The sequence below is a fragment of the Lactuca saligna genome, chromosome 7, assembly GCF_052625555.1.
Source record: "Lactuca saligna cultivar CGN05327 chromosome 7, ASM5262555v1, whole genome shotgun sequence".
Lineage (NCBI taxonomy): Eukaryota > Viridiplantae > Streptophyta > Magnoliopsida > Asterales > Asteraceae > Lactuca > Lactuca saligna.
Window position 1 is genome coordinate 3,245,001 of NC_136423.1, and position 20,474 is coordinate 3,265,474.

The 20,474-nt window shown below is 30.7% G+C and overlaps 4 protein-coding genes across 4 annotated transcripts in view; 3 read left to right on the top strand and 1 right to left on the bottom strand.

Annotated features, from left to right (window-relative positions):
- LOC145004144 (E4 SUMO-protein ligase PIAL1-like) overlaps positions 1 to 3,956 on the top strand; it is a 4,497-nt gene extending 541 nt beyond the window's left edge. Inside the window, exons 2-16 of the mRNA XM_078963040.1 lie at positions 56 to 134; positions 263 to 325; positions 484 to 549; positions 649 to 731; positions 823 to 874; positions 1,040 to 1,111; positions 1,193 to 1,260; positions 1,342 to 1,390; positions 1,505 to 1,589; positions 1,681 to 1,782; positions 1,895 to 1,946; positions 2,519 to 2,570; positions 2,720 to 2,836; positions 3,195 to 3,341; positions 3,438 to 3,956. Coding sequence (XP_078819166.1) covers positions 56 to 134; positions 263 to 325; positions 484 to 549; positions 649 to 731; positions 823 to 874; positions 1,040 to 1,111; positions 1,193 to 1,260; positions 1,342 to 1,390; positions 1,505 to 1,589; positions 1,681 to 1,782; positions 1,895 to 1,946; positions 2,519 to 2,570; positions 2,720 to 2,836; positions 3,195 to 3,341; positions 3,438 to 3,836 — 1,486 coding nt within the window. The 3' untranslated portion in view covers positions 3,837 to 3,956. The remainder of the gene's footprint in view (positions 1 to 55; positions 135 to 262; positions 326 to 483; positions 550 to 648; positions 732 to 822; positions 875 to 1,039; positions 1,112 to 1,192; positions 1,261 to 1,341; positions 1,391 to 1,504; positions 1,590 to 1,680; positions 1,783 to 1,894; positions 1,947 to 2,518; positions 2,571 to 2,719; positions 2,837 to 3,194; positions 3,342 to 3,437) is intronic.
- Positions 3,957 to 4,159: 203 nt separating this feature from the next.
- On the bottom strand, positions 4,160 to 5,907 carry DECOY (decoy). Its single transcript, XM_078963041.1, has 6 exons — positions 5,587 to 5,907; positions 5,213 to 5,278; positions 5,064 to 5,138; positions 4,835 to 4,964; positions 4,639 to 4,764; positions 4,160 to 4,553 (listed from the first exon to the last, which is right to left on the bottom strand). The coding sequence occupies exons 1-6, from the start codon at positions 5,754 to 5,756 to the stop codon at positions 4,413 to 4,415; spliced, it is 708 nt and encodes a 235-aa protein (XP_078819167.1). The 5' UTR covers positions 5,757 to 5,907; the 3' UTR covers positions 4,160 to 4,412.
- Positions 5,908 to 11,752: 5,845 nt separating this feature from the next.
- Positions 11,753 to 14,417, top strand: LOC145004143 (uncharacterized). The gene has a single exon (XM_078963039.1). It carries the CDS (start codon positions 11,944 to 11,946, stop codon positions 14,185 to 14,187), a length of 2,244 nt encoding a protein of 747 aa, XP_078819165.1. The 5' UTR covers positions 11,753 to 11,943; the 3' UTR covers positions 14,188 to 14,417.
- Positions 14,418 to 18,798: 4,381 nt separating this feature from the next.
- LOC145004956 (uncharacterized) lies at positions 18,799 to 20,011 on the top strand. The gene is made up of 4 exons (XM_078963989.1): positions 18,799 to 18,878; positions 18,968 to 19,136; positions 19,245 to 19,589; positions 19,679 to 20,011. Exons 1-4 carry the CDS (start codon positions 18,799 to 18,801, stop codon positions 20,009 to 20,011), a joined length of 927 nt encoding a protein of 308 aa, XP_078820115.1.
- Positions 20,012 to 20,474: the final 463 nt, after the last annotated feature.

The window sequence follows — 20,474 nt, forward strand, 5'->3', positions numbered from 1 at the left end:
AGTCATGACTAATACTTTTTTAATATACTTCAATTTCTGCTATTGGTAAATGTAGCACTATCGATTCAGCTATCGCGATGAATGCAGTTCCATCATCATTTCATCTTCCCCAGCTACTTTTGATTGTTAGAGAGGTTAGTTGTATTTGTCATTGTTTTGTTACCGAATTATTATTTACACATTCCACTGATTGTTCTATATCGTCAGTTCTAGTCTTTTACATATATTTTGTGTTAACCACTTTACTTCTATGTGATTGTAGGTTTATAGGCGTAAGACAGAATTGCAACAACCATCATTGATGTTGCTCATGCTACCTATCAAGGTATACATGTCCATCAAATAACAATTCAGATATTCATTTTATTTTCTGAATCTGGTCAATTCAATGTGGTTGCGATTCATTCTGTGACTTCTATCTCTATGTATGTGTCTGACTACATAATGTATATTACATATTTATATATAAACATTTTCAAACAGGCTGCTTGTAAAGTTGGCTGGTTTTCAGATGGAGATAAAGCTGATCTCCTTATGATGGCAGAGGAGGTTGGTTTAAGTTCTTTCTTGGCCAATTTGGGTTACTGATTGCTATTAATTTTTTTTTATATTCATGAAGCAATAACCCTATATTTTAACTATTGCTAGTTATGCAAGGGGTTCTCAGACACAGAGAAAATGAGTATTGAGCCAAACTATGCACATTCTTGTGTTTCAAACATAATCTTAAGGTAATGGTTTATCAAAACTAACTAAAAAGAGTACATCTGCATTTTAATTCAATAAATGACATCCTTCCCATTTTGTGTCTTCCACTTCCAGATTCTATCCAACAATGAAGGTGGAAAACATACTTACTTCATTTGATGTGAAGGTAAATATATATATATATATATATATATATATATATATATATATATATATATATATATATATATATATATATATAATATCCAGCTATCCACTATCCATTTTTAACATAAGATCCTGTATAGTTTCTTATTATATCTTTATAACGTCAAGTTTAATTAATTGACAGGCTGGATATGGGAGTTTTGTAGTTGATTTTCACATCTCTCAGGGTACATTGCCTCGCAACTGTCGAAATTTGGTAAGCAAATAATATGCACCTAAACATGTTTAGCTTCAAGGTAAATTATATCACTTGATGTTATATTTTTACTTCTTACAGTGGCTTTTAGTAGCTCGAATGGACAATATGGACACAGCTGCATGTATTGCCAGCCCATCAAATGTAGAGTAAGATTACAAATTTTGTGGTTTTTAGTATTTTTCTTAGAATGGTCTCTGTTCATTGTATTTCTATCTTTCCTTTTCTAGCTTTCTCATCAATGGTAAGGGAGTACCTAAGAGGACCAAAAGCACCATGGTAAACAGACTTCAAATAGTGGAAAACCAATTTTAATATCTTTAAATCTATGCTATCGAAATATACCCCATGAATTTAAGCACCAAAATTGCTCTGATGTAATATGTGTATTAGGGTAAAGGACCACAACTCCCATCAGATGTGACGAAAATGATAAAGTATGGAGTAAATTTACTACAAGTTATTGGGGACTTTGATGGTATGCTTACATTTTTGAAACATATATAGTTGGTTTTTTTTTTTTTTTTTTTCTCTAAAACACGCTGGTTTGGTTTGTTATACAAATACAGGACAATATATTATTGCAGTAGCTTTTATGAATTTGAATCCATCTCCTGATCTACCTCCATTGAAAGATTATGTCCACACAATGTCTACTGTAGTTGACTCTGGTAAGTCAATTTTTCAAACATAATTTACATATTACAACATAGTTTTTTTTTTTTTTTTTCTTTTTTCAAAAATATGATTCAGTAAACATATTTGTTGCCTTCCCTGTATCAGATTGCAATGTTATTGGGACTTCATCACTGATCTCACTTGACTGCCCCATTAGGTAAGTCAGATGCTCCACTTTCTTATTGCTTACTAGAAATTATGTAGAAATTTAATATAAAGATGAGAAGGAACAAAGTTTTTGGAGTATACAATTTGGAAAAGAAAAAACATTGGTAATCTGTCTGAAGTTTTCTAACACCATAGTTTTAAGTTTTTTTATATTGTTATAAATATAAAATTTTCTATTTTTCAGTTTTATAATCTTTTAAGTTTAAATCTACAACATTTCTTTTTTGGTTCTATTAGGTTGACATGTATTGTAATACAAGTTGATATAATATCATGTAAAATGGTATAAAATCATAAAAGGTTGGGTAAATTGTAAAGCAGTTACATTTGGGGAAATTATATGTATGACAAATATCATAAGGTGACTATGTTCATAACAAAATAGGTAAATAACACTAAAACAAATATACACATTCACTAAACATATTAATTTGGAATGTTAGATAAAGTATATCTTTCTATTTATAATGTATAGTTTCTGATTTAGTTGTTAAAACTGAGTGGCTTTTATGAATCAGACAATCTTAACTTTGATTTTCCTTTTATATATATATATGACAGTAAACTTCGTATAAGAACTCCTGTGAAAGGGCATCTCTGCAAGCATCCTCAGGTGAGGTTTTATTAGGGAATCAGGATTACCTAACACCAGTAAATAGGCTAATAGTTTCTCCGTGAAGATATATATATTTTCTTCTTCTTCTTCTTCTTCTTCTTCTTCAAACAACTGAGTTTCTAACAAACTAACTGTGGCTAATGTAGTGCTTCGATTACAAGTATTTTATGGAAGTGAATTCAAGGTGGCCTACTTGGAATTGCCCCATCTGTAATATCCCACTTTGCTATCTTGATCTACGCATTGATCAGACTTTTGTAAAGGCAAGCAACACACACACACACACACTAACGCGCATATGAGAAAGACCTTCACTTGATAATAAAAAAACCTAACTACAATTATCTTTTAGAGATAAATGCAATAAATAGCAATGTAGTTTCGTTGATTTGTTTTTTTTATAGCATCCTACTTTCATTTTTTTCCTATTACAACATTGTACTTTGAAAATCTACCCAATTATTTATAGCAGTGTCATCAACACACAAATCAGTTTTCACTGCTATGATTAATTTTAAGTAGATATTTCAAAGTAGAATGTTCTGATAGAAAGAAATGGAAGTGGATGCTATAATCCTTATAACTGTTTTCACTGATGATGTTTTGAATGGTTATGTTTAGATGTTGAATGAGGTGGCAGAGGATGTTAGTGATGTAATGGTATCAGCAGATGGATCCTGGACTGTTGCCACGAAAACAAAGAGGCAGACCATTGAAAGCATCACCCGAGATAATAATCATGTTCATAATTCTTCTTTGCCTTCACAGGTTGTGTGAACAAAATGACTGTTCCTTTTCTGGACTGAATGACCATTTTAGCCTTGTATGTCACAACTCATGCTCCTTGTTATGTGTGTTGTACAGAGTTTGCATAAAACCGATGTTGGTCCAAGTACAGCTGAGCAAGCACAAAGTACAAGCTCCCCGCGTTCTGTTGCTCTAGCTTTCGTGCACCTAAGGAGAGGAGGAGAGCAACAAGACTACACTGATCTTGATCCATCTCAACCTGATGTTGGTACAACCAAGCAAGCTCAAAGTACAACCATGTCTACACCACCACCACCTACTGGAGATGTGATGCCGGTTAGGAGAATGAGGGGGAGTTTAAGAGGTGACCAGCTGGCGGAGGCTCGAGACAGATTGCTTGCACCACCACGACAACCGGTTCTTTGGTCAAGACCAACATCAACTCTTCCTATTGCATTACTAATGCGACCAACCACTACCAATTCTAGTCATAACACTCTAAATCTCCAAAACTAGAAATGTCTTTTTTTTTTTTTTTTTTTTTTTTTTGACTTCAACTTCAATAAGAAGGAGCTCCCTTTTGGCGACTTCTTTTATAAAGGCTTTTAAGACCAAATATCCCATCATTAACATCAAGTAAGGCGTATAAATTAATGAGGTCACTTACCCGCAAGTCGATCAATCCACTTTTTAAATTAGGCACAGGTGATGATTTGCACTCGTTATTGATAACAAGTATAATTATTAAAAAAAAAAAACTAATACTGTTTTGTAAACTTAACGAGACAACTAGAAGCCTTTTTAATTTTAATAGAAAGCCACCAATATGCACAGACAAATTGACTTGAATCTAACGGTTAATCTTAGAAAACGGATACAGTGGCTATATTTCAACATTCTTTAGCATCAAAACAAAAACCAGGGTTTTGGATCCTTTAATGCCGTATAACCCACAGAATTCATGCAGTCTCAAAAATACAAACCTACAACTAAAAACCCATGCATATGCATTGATTCTGAGCATGAATTTCAATCAAATTATTGCACTGTTTAAAAATCTTGACTTGGAACAATCTGGACCCTTGGATTCAGCTAGCTGATGATCATTCTTGTCAGGTATTCGCTATGCTCCGGAAAGTACTCCAACAACTCGTCCTTTGTTACCCACACAAAATCCTTGCTTTTGATATCCAACTTATTTGTTGCAATCACTTGAGATTTAAAGAAAAACCTCTGAAAAAAAACAAACAAACAAACAAAATTCATAAGAGTCAAGAACACACTAAAAAGCCAACAAACAAAACCATACCTCACATACCTTAAAAGATGAATTATCCTTATTTTTCTCAGATGGTGGCATTGCAATATGACCCATTGGAGCATTTCCAACAAAGTATGTATGAGATAAGTCTCCAATAACAGATTCTAGTGCAGATTCTGCACACTGAAACAACATTTTTTTTAATCAATACCACAAAATCGTTTCAAATACGCAAAGAAATTCACAGAATTACCTTGCGTAAGGTCTCTTCAGACTTGTAAACTTTTTCAGGAAAGTGCCATACAGGCTGCCCTTTTGGACTACCATATGCATCACCATACAGAAGAAGATATAGCCTTCTATCAAGAGCTCTTTGCAGTGACCTTCATAATATAAAAAACAGTTGCACAAAATCCATAATTTAAGTTTAAATACCAAAGAAAAAGAAGCAAATATAAGAACCAAATTACATTTACATTTACCTTTTATCATTGGTTTTGTCAGCTTCTGTGATCCTAGGAGCTGGTACGAAATCAATGTGGTATTCACCCTTACCCCTAATAACAAGTTAAAATGTTATGATATTGGAATTTAAAGTAATAAAGAAATGTAAACTGGTGTGCAAAATTACCTAGCATCAGATTTTTTAAGAAATTCTTCAGGGTATGCACGACGAAACTGCTGTCTCCAACGAAAGCTACATAATTTCATGATGATATAAAAATTACTTGCAGATGAAAATGAAATGGAAATGAACAGCACAATCACAACGTTCTTTGTTAATTAAGCATACTAGTTTTCGATTCAAATTTGCATCGATTCTAACAAATTGAAGTAGTTTTCATTTGGTCCTCTGGTTCTTACCGATTCTGCAAGTTAACAACTAATCTACTTTTTGAATCCTGAAACGCAGAAGGGAATCCTAATTTCTTAACTCAGGTGGTGACTTTTCTGAAAACAATGTGCATACAAATACATATGAATTTAAGGATAGGGATAACTAACGAGAATTCTTGAAAACCGTAGACGACGGGGTCGATTTTAGGAATAACAACCGGAAGCCTCTCAAACAGCACAGACGCTACGATTTTATCATTTTCAGATCCTTTTGATGATGTGCAATAACCTCGATTTGAAGCCAGAAATCGAGATAAGATTCTAGAGGATCTCTGCATACTTTCCTCTATGAAAGCCTCCAATTATCAACGCTATTTCATACAAACTGGTGGAAAGATAATCGGAGATCGATTCAGTGTGTGTAGGTGAATCGGAGATTTTGCCTGAGAAGATGAAGACCAAGGGTTTTAGAATTCGGGCTTTGTATCTGGGCCTATTCCATCCTATTACTCAAAACATTTTTGGGCCGTATAGATTCACTTCAATAGTAGCTGGCTCGCCGCTCCATTCCCTGTGGATTCCTCTTCCTCAAACTCTTGATTTTAAAATGTATCGAACCTCGTAAAAGTAGTTTTTTTTTTATCTACTGGGGTAGGATTTCCACCCCTCAAAATATTTAAAAAAAAAGTATTAAATTTTAAAATGTAACACCCCAAATTTAATATATGGTACCGAAATTCGTAATCATATCAGGGATATTTTAAAGGGCATGAAATCTTGTTCAGGTTTAAACAAATATATTAGAATGGAACCTTCAAATAAATGACAAAAACATTTCAAAGGTGAAGTATGTACACACTAACAAACAATTTTAGGGTAAAACAATTATTTTTTTTAAACAAATTTAAAGGTTTTTATGTCATTATCTCTAATCAAAATGTCAATTTGATCAAAATATTATATTTTATGATCAAACAGTGATGCAATGAAAGTCTAGTGTTTAATATCTGAAATTACACCGAATTTCCAATGATAATTATAGGATTCAAACTCATAGATGTCCAACCTTGATGCGACAAGATAAATGGATAAATTTGTTTTTATGATGTCGGTTTGTCAAAACATCATATTAAGAGAAGATGATAGTAAAAAGCGTAGGATGGACCTACACAAGGGGCAGGGCGGGAGCCGCCTCACAAAATTAATAACCACTTCTAAAAAATTTGTGAATTTTCCTAGTAAGTTTGCAAACTGTCCTCTCAAAATATATTAGAAATAGAAATAAAATATTTAAACTTAAACTTTAGAGTTTTGACCTTTTTATAAGCCCCACCAAACCTATACCATTTCATTCCCATGAATCTGCATTAATTCCTTTTCATCTTTTTGATTATATACTAACAAGGTGTACACTCATATACCACATGCAATGTGCGAGATGATCTTTTTTTTTTTTTCCTTTTTGTCTTAATGAACTTTTGTTTAAATATGCTAAAAGATTGTAGATAGATAATATATTAATTTTTTTTAGTAAAAAAGAATGTTAAATACTAAAATTTGCATCAAATAAATAATTTGGTGGCTTCGGAAAATATGGAAAAACTGAAACGGAATTGCCCCCATCAAAAACAATTCTTGGCCCCTGTAAGAGAGCGATAGAGGTTTGTGGCAGCAGACACAACGCGGTGGTAACAAATAATTATGTGAATTTTGTTAGGGATCGACATGGGTTGAGGTTGGCCATCTATGTCTCTATCCCCAAGTCCCTAACATCGACCCGTCGCCGATGGATGTGGGGAATCGAATCTCCTCCCCCTTTAGATTTTGGGTTTATCCCCGACTTATTTTGACCCATCAACTTAAAAAATTCAACTTACGCAAAAATTAATTTGAAGTTTAATAAGTTATCAAAAGGGTTAATGCCATAAAAACCTTCAAGTTTGCACAAAATTGTCGGGTTTACCCAAAGTTCAAAATTGTGTCCATTTTTTTGCCTTAAACTTGAATTAAGTGTTGCGTTTTTACCTATTAATCGGTTCCCTTTAATAGTCGGTTACCATTTGCTTAGTTGGAAGCTCATGAACGTCATTTGGGAGAAAACCCCAACTCCGTTAGGGGCATTAAATGTTGCATCCCCATCCTCCCTCTATATCCCAATCACTTTTCACCTTTTTGCATAGTGTCGACGGAAATTATGTATACATAGAAAAAAACTTTAGAAAAGAGGGTTTTCTTGGAGAAGATTAGGGTAAAATTGTTCTTCGAAATGTAAGGTTTTTACAGGTCATGATCTTTATATGTTTACATTCAACATTTCTTGCAATGGGTTCTTAAAATTATTATGTTTCTACAAGAGGGTGTAATGGCTTCACCATACGAAGGGTAAGTTGACCCTTTTGATGGCATACATGAGCCATTTCTTGGCTTGAATGAAATGAATTTTGAGCTCCATAACATTTACATGGACCACGAACCAGAGGAAAAATGTGTGACCTCACTTGATAATTGTAAGGATATCTTCCTAAATGTTTAATTAAATGATGAAAACCTACGAAATTCTAGTATGATAGATGAAATCAGAGCACAAGTGTACCATGCTACTGATTGGCAAAGAAAATCATTGTGGATGCTAGGAAAAAAACATTGATCACAATGCTTGAAGAAATAAGGATATACATCATGGATATGTTTGCTCACATCATTGAGGAAGGTACTAAATGGAATACTTGTATATGTCCAATAGTGTTAGAGAAGATGAAGCTTTCTTGAAAGAACATGAGGTAACATTCTAACATGTAACTTTTGTTTCAATTTCATGAGGTAACACGTTAACATACTAACGTTGAACTTGTGGATGTAGGTTCTGATATATAATACATAGTCAACAATATGTGTTTGAAGCAAGGAGAGGTAGCTACTTGGTGGATTTGGATGGAAGGAATTGTAACCGCATATTATGGGATCTAGTTGGGATCCCATGTGTTCATGTCATTGTAACCATCAACTATATATAACAAACACTTGATGAGTATGGTGATATGTTTTCCAAGGATAAATTCCTTAAGTGTTATGTTGTTAACATTAGTCTAGTGAATGGTTCAAATCTATAGCCTTAAACTGACTTCGTAAAGCCCCTACCACTAGTGTTAAAGGAGAATGCGTGGTAAACCAAAGGTCAATAGAAGGAGACATATAAGTGAAAATGAAGGAAAATTTGGTATAGGAAGATTTCAAACCACAAGAACTGAAAGGTGGCGTAAGTGCTTTGAGTATGGCCATAACCAGAATGGATGCAAGAATGCAACCAGGGAACCAGTTCATATTCCTTTAAAGAAGAAAGGAAGGCCAAGGAAGGAACAATATGAACACACTCAAGCATCAGGCGATATGTATGATAAGCAGGAACCAATTCTAAAGACACCAAAGAAGAGAGGAAGGCCAAGTAAGGCACAATATGACCCAAATCAAGCTTCATGTTCTAAATATGTTAAAAGCAAAAAGAAGTTAGGTATTAAAAGAAGTCGTGGTATTATAAAAGGTGGATTTCTAGTCGTGGTATTAATATATAATATTTCAATAAAATAAAAAATAATCTATGCAAAAATGGTCCTTATAGTATGGTAAAAGACAAAGTTGCGAAAATGGTCCCTGGAGGTAAAATTATCATTTGAAGGAAGTTAACAGCCAACTAACGAATGAAGAACCAAAACCACAACAAAACTTGTTGAAAAGGACCATATCTGCAATTTTTCAAAAGTTTGGATCATAACCATATAAAATAAGAAACTACAAGGACCATTTTTGTATTGTTTGTAAATGTGTAGGAAGATAGAAAATGCCTTCAACCTTAAAGATGTTATCATGTCATGCATTTTCTAACAATTAAAATTTAACATATTTATCTTCGACTTATATTAAATTCTAAAAAGATTATCATTTACAAATAGGAAAATATCGTTAGTGATTAATCATCTATTCAAAATAATTGTTTTTTTGAACCGACAAATCTAATATACTCCTAAGCTAACAACATCTATTATACCTATGTGCACGACGAGACTTGAACCCTCGACCTCAAAGACTGAGGGCACTACTTGATACCGCTGGGCTACAAGCCCTTTGGTAACTATTCAAAATAACTATTCAAAACTTATAAGTTAGTCATTGACAACTATTATATATATATATATATATATATATATATATATATATATATATATATATATATATATATATATATATATATATATATATATATATATATATATCGTCCCTATATTAATTGAAATTTGAAAGTGGTTATATTACCAATCAAATATTTACTATGACACGACATCTAATTATACTAAATATCCAATTATATTACACACTAGGTGTAAGATTCATGTATTACATGGGTTTAATTAAAAAAAATATATTAAATTTTAACAATTTGAAAATTTTGAATTTATAAGAAACATGAGAAAAATTTTGAATTATTAAAATTAATGTGGCTTTAATGTATTGAATACATTACATATATAAACTCTTTCTAATAAATACCTTACATATTAAATGTAGAATTTTAATTTAATAAATGAAAAATACAATAAAATGACAAGTAGAAAATAGAAAATTTAAAAATTTTAGAAAATATCATGTGTCCAAATGAAGGAAAAGAGGACATTTGACAAAAAAACCTTCATTTATTAAAGTAGATTTACAAACAATGTTTATTTCCTTGTTAAAACTTATAAGATATAAGTTGTAATTTTGACCCATCTAAAAAGGTATCTAAAAAGGTTGAAGGCAATTTCTAAGCTTTAATGTGGTATATATATATATATATATATATATATATATATATATATATATATATATATATATATATATATATATATATATATATATATATATATATATATATATATATATATATATATATATATATATATATATATATATATATATATATAAGCCAATGCATTGTGATATATAGTTGAAGACAACCCTTAAAATAAATATTCAAAGCTCGTATAAAAAATAGAGTTTAACAAACTTTATAAACTAGAGAAAAATATTTTTACCCGAAAAATTATTTTGGATACATTTGTTATCTTGATTTTTTCTAAACACTATATTTTGAATAACTATCATAAAAGTTATTACATTTTTGACACCTAGAATACGATGTTACCAAATAATGTCATGTCAACAAACAACCTAGTCGACATGTCAAATGATGAGAATTGTAACTAATTGGTAAACGGAGTGTCCCGTGTCCAATTTAAAACAATAAATAACACAACGTCAAAATTAAATTTTTGTATAAATATTAACTATTGTATAAAATTATCAAAGAGTTAGAACGAAAAAGTAAAATATTGATGACTTAATTAGTAAAAGAAAGTTACTAGATAAAACTTTTGAAAAGCAAGTTGATTCTTGAGGGGTGTTTGGGATTGGTTTTCAAAACAATTTATTGGTTTATTGGGTTTTTGAAAAGCAAATAAATTAAAATAAAAAAGTTTACAAACTCAAAAACATTTTTTAGAATAGTTTTTGTTAACTTTTTTTTTTGAAATGGAACTTCCTTAGCGAGGGTTTACGGGCCAGCTTCCGCGCATCGATTAATCACCAACGGCAAACATGAGGTTTTGTCTCATGCCCTGAAGTCACTACAGGAACCTCCATGGCCACAAGAGTTTTTTATTAACTTGAAAAAACTGATTTTAAAAATCATGTAAAACTTGTTTTTTTCAAACTGTTTTTGATATTTTTAACCAAAATTATTTTAAAAATAAGTTTTTGAACAAAATATTTTTTAACTTGTTGACTTATTAATTTTTTCACCATAAAAATTAATCCAAAGAATTTTTAAAAATATTATCATTATCTTCTCTAATAAATAAATATTTTTTTTGTTACATGTCGATTTTTAATGAGTTTTGATACTTATCATTTTGTGATATTTTTTAAATAAATAATATCCACATGTCAGTTTATGATTTTTTTCCAATTTTAAAAATTAAAAAATCATATAATCTTATATTTATATATGTAAAGTATCAAATTTAATAAATATTATAATAAATTGCAATTAATTGTTTCTACATTCTTTATTTAAAAAATTTATTTTACAAATAGTTATTATTTATATTTTAATATTTTATTTTGTTTAATCAAGGTGTGTAATATAAGAATTTTACACCTACTAAGTCAATAAATACTTTTGTCACAAAACATTTTTAGAGTTCAAGGATCACTTTCAAAAACCGTCCTTATAACCAAGTTTGAATTGTCATCCTTTGCAATTTGCATTTGTATTATGATCGAATTTTTGGAAAAATAACAAACTGTTTATCAATAAACTACCGAAATAAAACGAACTTGTATCTTGTGAAGTATCAAAGTTTAAGGGTTTAGAGTTTAGACCAATAGATTTGATGATATCATCACACTCGAGCTTTGCCTTTTATGGGACAATTGAAGAATTGACACCCAAATATTTATTATTTGACAGTATTTTCAGTTTGATCCACAACAATGAAGACACCAATCTCCGCATCGAAACGATACGTTCATCGCCTTCTTAAACCCCATAAATATTTCACGACCACCCATCTCCGCCGCCTCTCCGTTGCACCTGATTCAACGCAACCACCTTCACAAGAAGAATTGACGGAAACCGCTATTACCCAGCTGAAGATCACCGAGGATTGGACAAGCAACACCAATCTCCACTACCAACTCCTCTCTCTGCCCCCTCAATCTCTCATCAAAATCGCTCGTCACCTCGAAACTTCAAATAAAGCTCTTAAATTTTTCCATTTCATTCATGACAACCAATCTCCGTCTCTTTCTCAACTACCGCTACCTTCAATATTCCAAACTGTTATCGAGCTAGCAATGCGTGAAGAAGATTCAGTTCCCCTTGTTGATTTATTCAACCTTTCCAAGGAACTAAAGGTCCCCCTCACCTCCAACTCAGCAATCCTGTTAATCAGATACTTTTTTCATGTCAAAAAGGTTCAAGAATCTCTGGAATTGTATAATGAATTAGAACCACATGCGAAGAACACCAACGTGAAAAACACATTACTGGGTTTGTTGTTGAAATCTAACAGATTTGAGGATGCACACAAGCTGCTCGATGAAATGCTTCAATCAGATACTAAGTTTCCCCCCAACGAGACTACATTAAGCGTTGTCTTTTCTGTGTTGCTTCGATGGAATTGTGGGAAAGAGGATGAAAAAATCCTTGGTTTGATCCCAAAATTTGGGATACATGGTGTGTTTCCCTGTAATGTTTGGTTAACTCAATTAATCACTAGGTTATGCAGGAGTCACAGAAATGATAAAGCTTGGGACTTGTTGCATGAGCTAATAAAGTTTGGCAAACTTGAAGCTGGACCATGTAATGCACTTTTATCAGGGTTGTCAAGAGAGCGAAACTACAAGAGGATAAATCTTGTATTGAATGAGATGAAGGAGAATAACATAAAGCCAGATATTGTCACCTTCGGGATGTTAGTGAATCACCTGTGCAAAGCCCATAGGGTAGATGATGCGTTAGATATGCTTAAAAAGATGAAGGAAGGAAGTGATGGAATCTCCATAAAACCAGATGTGATTCTCTACAACACTGTAATCGATGGTTTATGCAAAGTGGGTAGGCAAGCAGAAGGTTTCTTGTTAATGGAACAAATGAAATCAGAACACAACTGTGCTCCAAATGTTGTAACCTACAACTGTTTGATAGACGGGTTTTGTAAATCAGGTGAAATCGAACGTGCACACGAGCTTTTTGATCAAATGGACAAAGAGAACGTTGCTCCAAATGTGATTACAATGAACACTCTGGTAGATGGAATGTGTAAAAACGGAAGAATCAGTAACGCGATGGAGTTCTTTAGAAAAATGCAAGAAGAAAAGGGTATAAAAGGAAACGCAGTTACTTATTCTACATTGATTTCTGCTTTTTGCAATGTGAATAACATGGATAGAGCAATGAGACTGTTTGATGAGATGGAGTCTTTAGGGTCTCCTGATGCACTTGCTTACTATAGTTTAATTTCTGGTTTGACTCTAGCTGGAAGACCAGATGATGCTGCTTTTATTGCTTCAAAAATGAAAAAATCTGGATTTTTACCGGATCTTTTAACCTACAACACTTTAATCGGTGGATTTTGTAGAAAAAAGAAACTTGACAAAGCAGTTGAGATTCTTAAAGACATGGAAGATTCCAAGATCAAACCTGATTCTGTCACCTACAATACTCTAATTTCCTACTTCACCCAAAATGGTGACTTTGGAACTGCTCATAAGTTCTTGAAACAAATGGTAAAAGACGGAAATGCCCCTACAGTAGTGACGTATGGTACTCTCATCCATGGGCATTGCTTGGCTGGGAATCTTGATGAGGGTTTGAATCTTTTTGAGGAAATGATTAGAACATCAAAAGTTGTTCCTAATAATGTCATATATAATATCTTGATTGATTCTCTTTGCAAATGTGGGAAAGTCGATCATGCTCTTTCATTAATGGATGGGATGTTAGAGAAAGGTGTTGCACCAAATACTACAACATATAATGCGATGCTGAAAGGGATTTCAAGTAGAAATAGGCTGAAAGATGCTGAAAGGCTTATGAATCAGATGACAACTCAAGCTTGTAATCCAGATTACATTACAATCGAGATTTTGAATGATTGGTTTTCTGCAATTGGTGAAGCTGACAGGTTGAAGCAATTTGTGCAAGGATTTCAAGCGTCTTCTTCTGCTGCTTAATACTACTATTTATTTTTTGCTAAATTATAATTATGATTTCATCCATGTTTTTTTTTTTTTTTTTTTTGAGTTATATTTATGTGCTCTAAAATGCCGTTGAATTTTTTTGAGGTTTTAAAATGATTCTTTTTGTATTTTGGTTGACCTTTTTCATCTTACATCATTATTATTAGTTGGTGGCATAAAGTTCTCTATTTGATGCTATTGGTGTTACAAGTAGAAATGCTCTTTCTATAGAATCTTCACTTATTCTTTGTATTTTCAGGAAAAATCTAAAAAAGAAAAACGAACTTTGTGCATCAAGATTTCTTAGTTTTAAGAGTGGAGTTCTTATTCTTTGCATTTTCATAATTTTTTTATTTTCTATTTGCTCACCAACCAACCATCTAGCTATATGAGTAAACATAGTGTTAGAATCTTTTTATACACATACATACAATAATAGTTATATGTAACAAAAGGCAACACAATAATAGTTGTGTAACAAAAAGCTAACACGGTATCTATGTGGCATGGTAGTTTTTATAAGAGAAAATGACTTGTCAGGATAATTATCTTTTAGTCATGTTTATGTTTAAACATTTTTTTTTTCCATATTTGACTATTTAACTAATTAAATGCGTTCATGTATTACTATTATTACCTATTATAACATGTAAGGATGATAATATATATAACATGTGACAATGGTAATATGTGAACACTTTTAACGAGTTAAATGATCAAATATGTAAAAAAATTGTCTAAATGTGAGCACTTTTTTTATTACAAATTTTATAAGGTTTTTTATAATTTTTTACTACATTTTTATAATTTTTTTTCTATAGGTTTTTCTAATATAATGTTTTAAACTTTGCTTATAATTTGTTTTGACTTTTCTTTTATACTTTCATATAATTTTAATACAAGTCTTTTAAACCAAAATTTTCAGAATTTTCTTACAAGTTTTTAACCTTTTTTAATACATTTTCATACAATTTTTTAATGACTTTCATACAATTATTTCTAAACTTTCTTTCACAATATTTTTAAAATGTTTCTCAGATTTTGTATGACAACTTAATATTTTTTTTATAACATTTTAAAATACTTTCGTTAAATACTAGGTTAAAATGTTGTATTAAAAAAATTAAAGGTTTATAAACTTCTAATTAAAAAGTTGTAACAATCTTAAAACATTTACATTATATAATTTTTTTTTGTTTTTTTATTTGTTATGTAATGTTTTCTTTTTATTTTTTTAAAAGACCCTCCATACTTATTGTTACATATTTAATTTATTTAATTTTATTGTTGGATACCATTTACTTTAAAAATATTGTATATGTTAAAAAACAAAACATATATATATATATATATATATATATATATATATATATATATATATATATATATATATATATATAAGAGGCTATATAAAATATTTCACAAAACAAAAGGATATTCATTAGTTAAAAAGTAAAATCTGGAATTGATCAATATTTAATTAATATTTAGGATATTATTGATACTTTAAAAATAAGATTTGACAAAAATAATACAAACAAATATGAAAATAAAATAACTATTAAACATGGGGAAAATAATTTATCAAGGTAATTAACTTTTCGTTTTGTTCACATTAGAATTTTTTTTATACACATTTGATCATTTAACTTGTTATATGTATTCACATATTACCATTGTAATGGTAATATGTGAATACATATAACAAGTTAAATGATCAAATGTGTATAAAAAAAGTTGTTTAAATATAAACAAAATGACAAAAATGACTACCCTGGTAAATCAATTTTCCTTTTTATAATCATTACTCATATTTTTAATACATAAAGTGATTTTTAAATAACATAGTATATATAAATAAAACCAACGTATGAAATAGATAAGACATGGGAATTGTCATTCTTACTAAATAACTTAGAAAATCAAAATCATTTTCCTCTCTTCATTCTCTTTAAAGAAAAGATTATTATTTTTTTTAACTCTAATTTTAGCAAAAGAAGATCCTTAAAACTAGGGATGAGAATTTGGCTTGGAAACCCGAGCCGAACCGAACCGAATTAGGCCTGAATAAGCAATTCGATTCGGGTATCTATATTATGCTTATTCGGTTCTTAAATTATTTGGTCCAGGTTACCAAAATAAGAGCTTATTTGGTTCTAAATATCGGATCCGAATAAGCATTCCTCGTCCCTTTTCTCTTATCGATAGAAATCAAAATCACGATTCACACTTCTGTCATCGTTATTCATAAAAAAAAAAAAAAAAAAAAAAAAAAAAAAAAAAAAAAAAACTCTACGTTCATTCTCGTCATTTCAAAATTGAACAATCTTTTCAACTATATCCAAACTCGGAATTACTTCTGTCGATCCTTCATCTTGTTTAAGACTTTCAAAAATCGATTCTTCCTATTGTATCTAAGGATTCACAAATTTCTACTTTGTCTAGTCATGAAAAATTAGGCTCCAACTCAAGAAACTCAAGTAAGAAATTAATTTTTAGAGTAAATTACTGAAATCGTCCCTATGATTTAGTCAAAATTGCACTTTTGGTCCATAACTATTTTTTTTCACTCGGATCGTCTCTTTGGTTTGATTTTATTGCGTTTTTTGTTCCTATGGTTTGGTCAAAATTGCAAGTTTGGTCCCTAACTTTATGTATCTAAGGGACTAAAAACGCAACAAAATCAAACCACATGGACGATCCGAGTGAAAAAAAAAGTTAGGAACCAAATGTGTAATTTTGACCAAACCATAGGGACCGTTTCAGTAATTTACTCTAAATTCTTATTATATTAATATACTATGTAAATGCTATTTTTTCAATTTATTATTGTGTTATGTTAGTCTTTGAATATTTAACGTTGATGTATAAAAGTACATTGTAATTCTATTATTCGGGTTATAGAATCCTAATACGGTTTATTCGGTTTTTTTCGGTTATATTAGGTCCTTAATCATCTTGTAACTGTTATTCGGATCGGGTAATAACTGAATCAAACCGCTTAATACCTGAACCGAACGGAACCCGTACTAGTTAATCGGTTCGGTTTTCGGTTCATGCAATTACCCTTATTCGGTTTACGGTTTATTCGGGTTCGGATCATTTCGGTTTGGTTCTGACCTGAATAGCATACCTACTTAAAAGTGTTGCATATCCAAAAAAAAATAAAAAAAAATAGTAAGCAAAATAGTGAAAATACTAGAAAATGGTATGCGACATGTTGCTTAATTGGCTCAATTTGACGGGCTAGAGATATTTGGCTTTTCGAAAAAATTCTTATGTGATTCGGTTATTATTAGAATAACTCTACTATGATTTGGTTGTAGCATCATTTTTCCTTGCTTTTTTCCACCAACTTCTTGATGTTTCTATTTTCTTGCTTTTACATCCATAATCATTGGGTTGTAGAAAAAGTAGAAAAGAACACTGAAGTCGCATCTCTCCAACCATTTAAGTTTTAAATAATAAACAGAAAAACATATGGATACCTTGGACTTCTAGCACTAGCTAGAAGGTTCACTTGTACCTCTTTGTTCCCCATAAGGGATGGGATATATATATATATATATATATATATATATATATATATATATATATATATATATATATATATATATATATATATATATATATATATATATATATATATATATATATATATATATATATATTAAATAATTGGTGGCGTTGTAAATAATTGATGGATAACATAATAATTGGTGCATGGTAAATTTGTCAATATTCTTAACTAATTACAATTATATGTTAGTAAAATTTGTAGTATGAATACTCCTCCATTGTAAAGAATGAAATACACCAAAAATTATAAGAGATATAACTTTCATATTCTCTCTAAATATTATTTCTTCTCAATTAAAGTTATTATCAAAGTTTAGTAGTTTGTTACATTAATTACGCTTAATTTATAACACGTTATTAATACGAAAGCTCTAATCAAGGTTACTAAAAAAGTGGAAAATCACATTTATCTTAGTCAAGGTATGTATTACTAAGTAAAAACACTATTAATTATAAAAACCTCAATCATATTAAAATAATAATACTAATGAATTAATGAAACTTATACATTATGGACTACTAACAATTTTTATTTCTTATATTAACATTTCTTTATACTAACATTTACATTATGCAACTAATTTTTATTTATGCAAACTCACATTTACATTATGCAACTAACTTTTATTTATGCATACTAACATTTATATTATGCTACTAACTTTTATTTGTACATACTAACATTTAAATTATATGTATTTATACATGTCAATGTTTATTTATATTTTAGATACTCTTCATAATTTTATTTAAACATTTACTAATATTTATTTATGTTTCTAATTAGTAAAGTTATGTATTAGTTATAAGTCTTATTACATGATTTATAAAATACATATACATATATACACAACAGGAATATATATGCAACGGTTATAAACAACAAAAACAACGGCTATATTTTTGTACCATAAATAAACATCTTTACCCTGCTTATTTTACCCACAACAAATTTTTCTCTCTTGTATCAAATAAATCAATTACAAGAAATTAAGCTTCAAGATGATTCATCCGTTTGTTATAATCATGACTATAATAGTCATATTACTTTTCATCCCAATTCTTAACGTCGAAGATAATATGGAATTTCAACTACTTTTAAGCTTGTATGCAATGTTAGCTTTACCGCTTCTTTTTTGTGTAATATTTATTGAAATAAACGGATTTTAACTTTTATTTTGTCTAAAATTTATAGTTACAATATGTTCAACATTGCAAAGCTCGAGTTTGCAGCACTTGAAGTTAGTGTGAAAAACTATGTGCCATGGATGATAGATGTAAAAATGCATATTGAGTTCAAGGGAATCTCAAATGCTATATATGAATTTAATAATTGCTTGGCACAAGACAAAGCAAAAGCACAAGTTTTTCTTCGTAAGCATATTGATGAAATGTTAAGATTTGAATATCTTGATGTTACTGATCCAAGTATTCTCTGGAATCTTTTGAAAGAAAGATTTGATCATCAATAGGAAGTTATACTTCCAAATGCTAGAGATGAACGGAGAACACTGAGGTTTCAAGACTTCAAGAAAGTAAATGGATACAACTTAGCTTTGTTCAGAATATGTTCACAACTCAAATATTATGGACAAGAAGTTACTGATGAAGATATGTTGGAGAAAAATTACTCCACATTTCATGCAACAAAAATTACCTTGATGCAACAATATCTGATGCAAAAGTTCACAAGATATTCTGAACTGAATGCATGTCGGCTCGTTGCAGAGCAAAACAATGAACTCTTGATGAAAAACCATGAATCTCGTCCAACAGGATCAATAGCACTTCCTGAAGCAAATGCTACAAATATTATGGTCATCGAAACCATACACGTGGACGAGGGCGTGGTCGTGGTCGAGGACGAGGGCGTGGCTATTTTAATCGAAACCAAATCCATAATCAGAACCATAATTCTGGTCGTGGACAAGGTAATAATCGTGGTCGTGGCCAGAAAAGGGAAAATTATCAACATTCACAAAGAAACAATGTACACACACAAGATAAGGCCAAAGTGGCAAGGCATGACACTGGGACTACACAAAAATCTGATGGTTCATGTTATAGATGTGGTAGCACAGGCCATTGGTCAAGGACCTGTCGCACACTTTCACATCTTTGTCAACTATATCAAGAGTCCATTAAAGGAAAAGGAAAAGAAGCAAACCTCATTGATAATGTTGAATTCACTCCGCTAAATGTTGCCGATTTCTGCAATGGCATGGAAGACATAAACTAAAAAAAAATCCATTATGGTTCTAGTAAAACTGTTTTTCCTTCATTTGTTTTTCATGTAATGCCTTTCCTTCAATAAATGAACTTTCTTTTAATAATAATTATGATTATGTTTATTCACTTATTATTCCTTTCATGTGTGAAGTTTAATATGAGTCCAACTGGAGCACAACACCAAGAAAAGATTGGAGATCTTTGTATAGCAGATAGTGGTAGTACACATACTATTCTGAAATCAAAGAAATATTTTTCAAAATTAGTACCAACAAAAACAATTATACAGACAATATCAGGTCCTGCAGACTTGATAGAGGGAACCGGGAAATCCCATTTTATATTACCAAATGGTACATGCTTTTGTATAGAAAATGCCTTATTTTCTCCAAAGTCTAATAGAAACTTATTAAGTTTCAATGACATATATTTCAAAGGATATGACACAAAGACTGTGACCATTGAAAATAAAA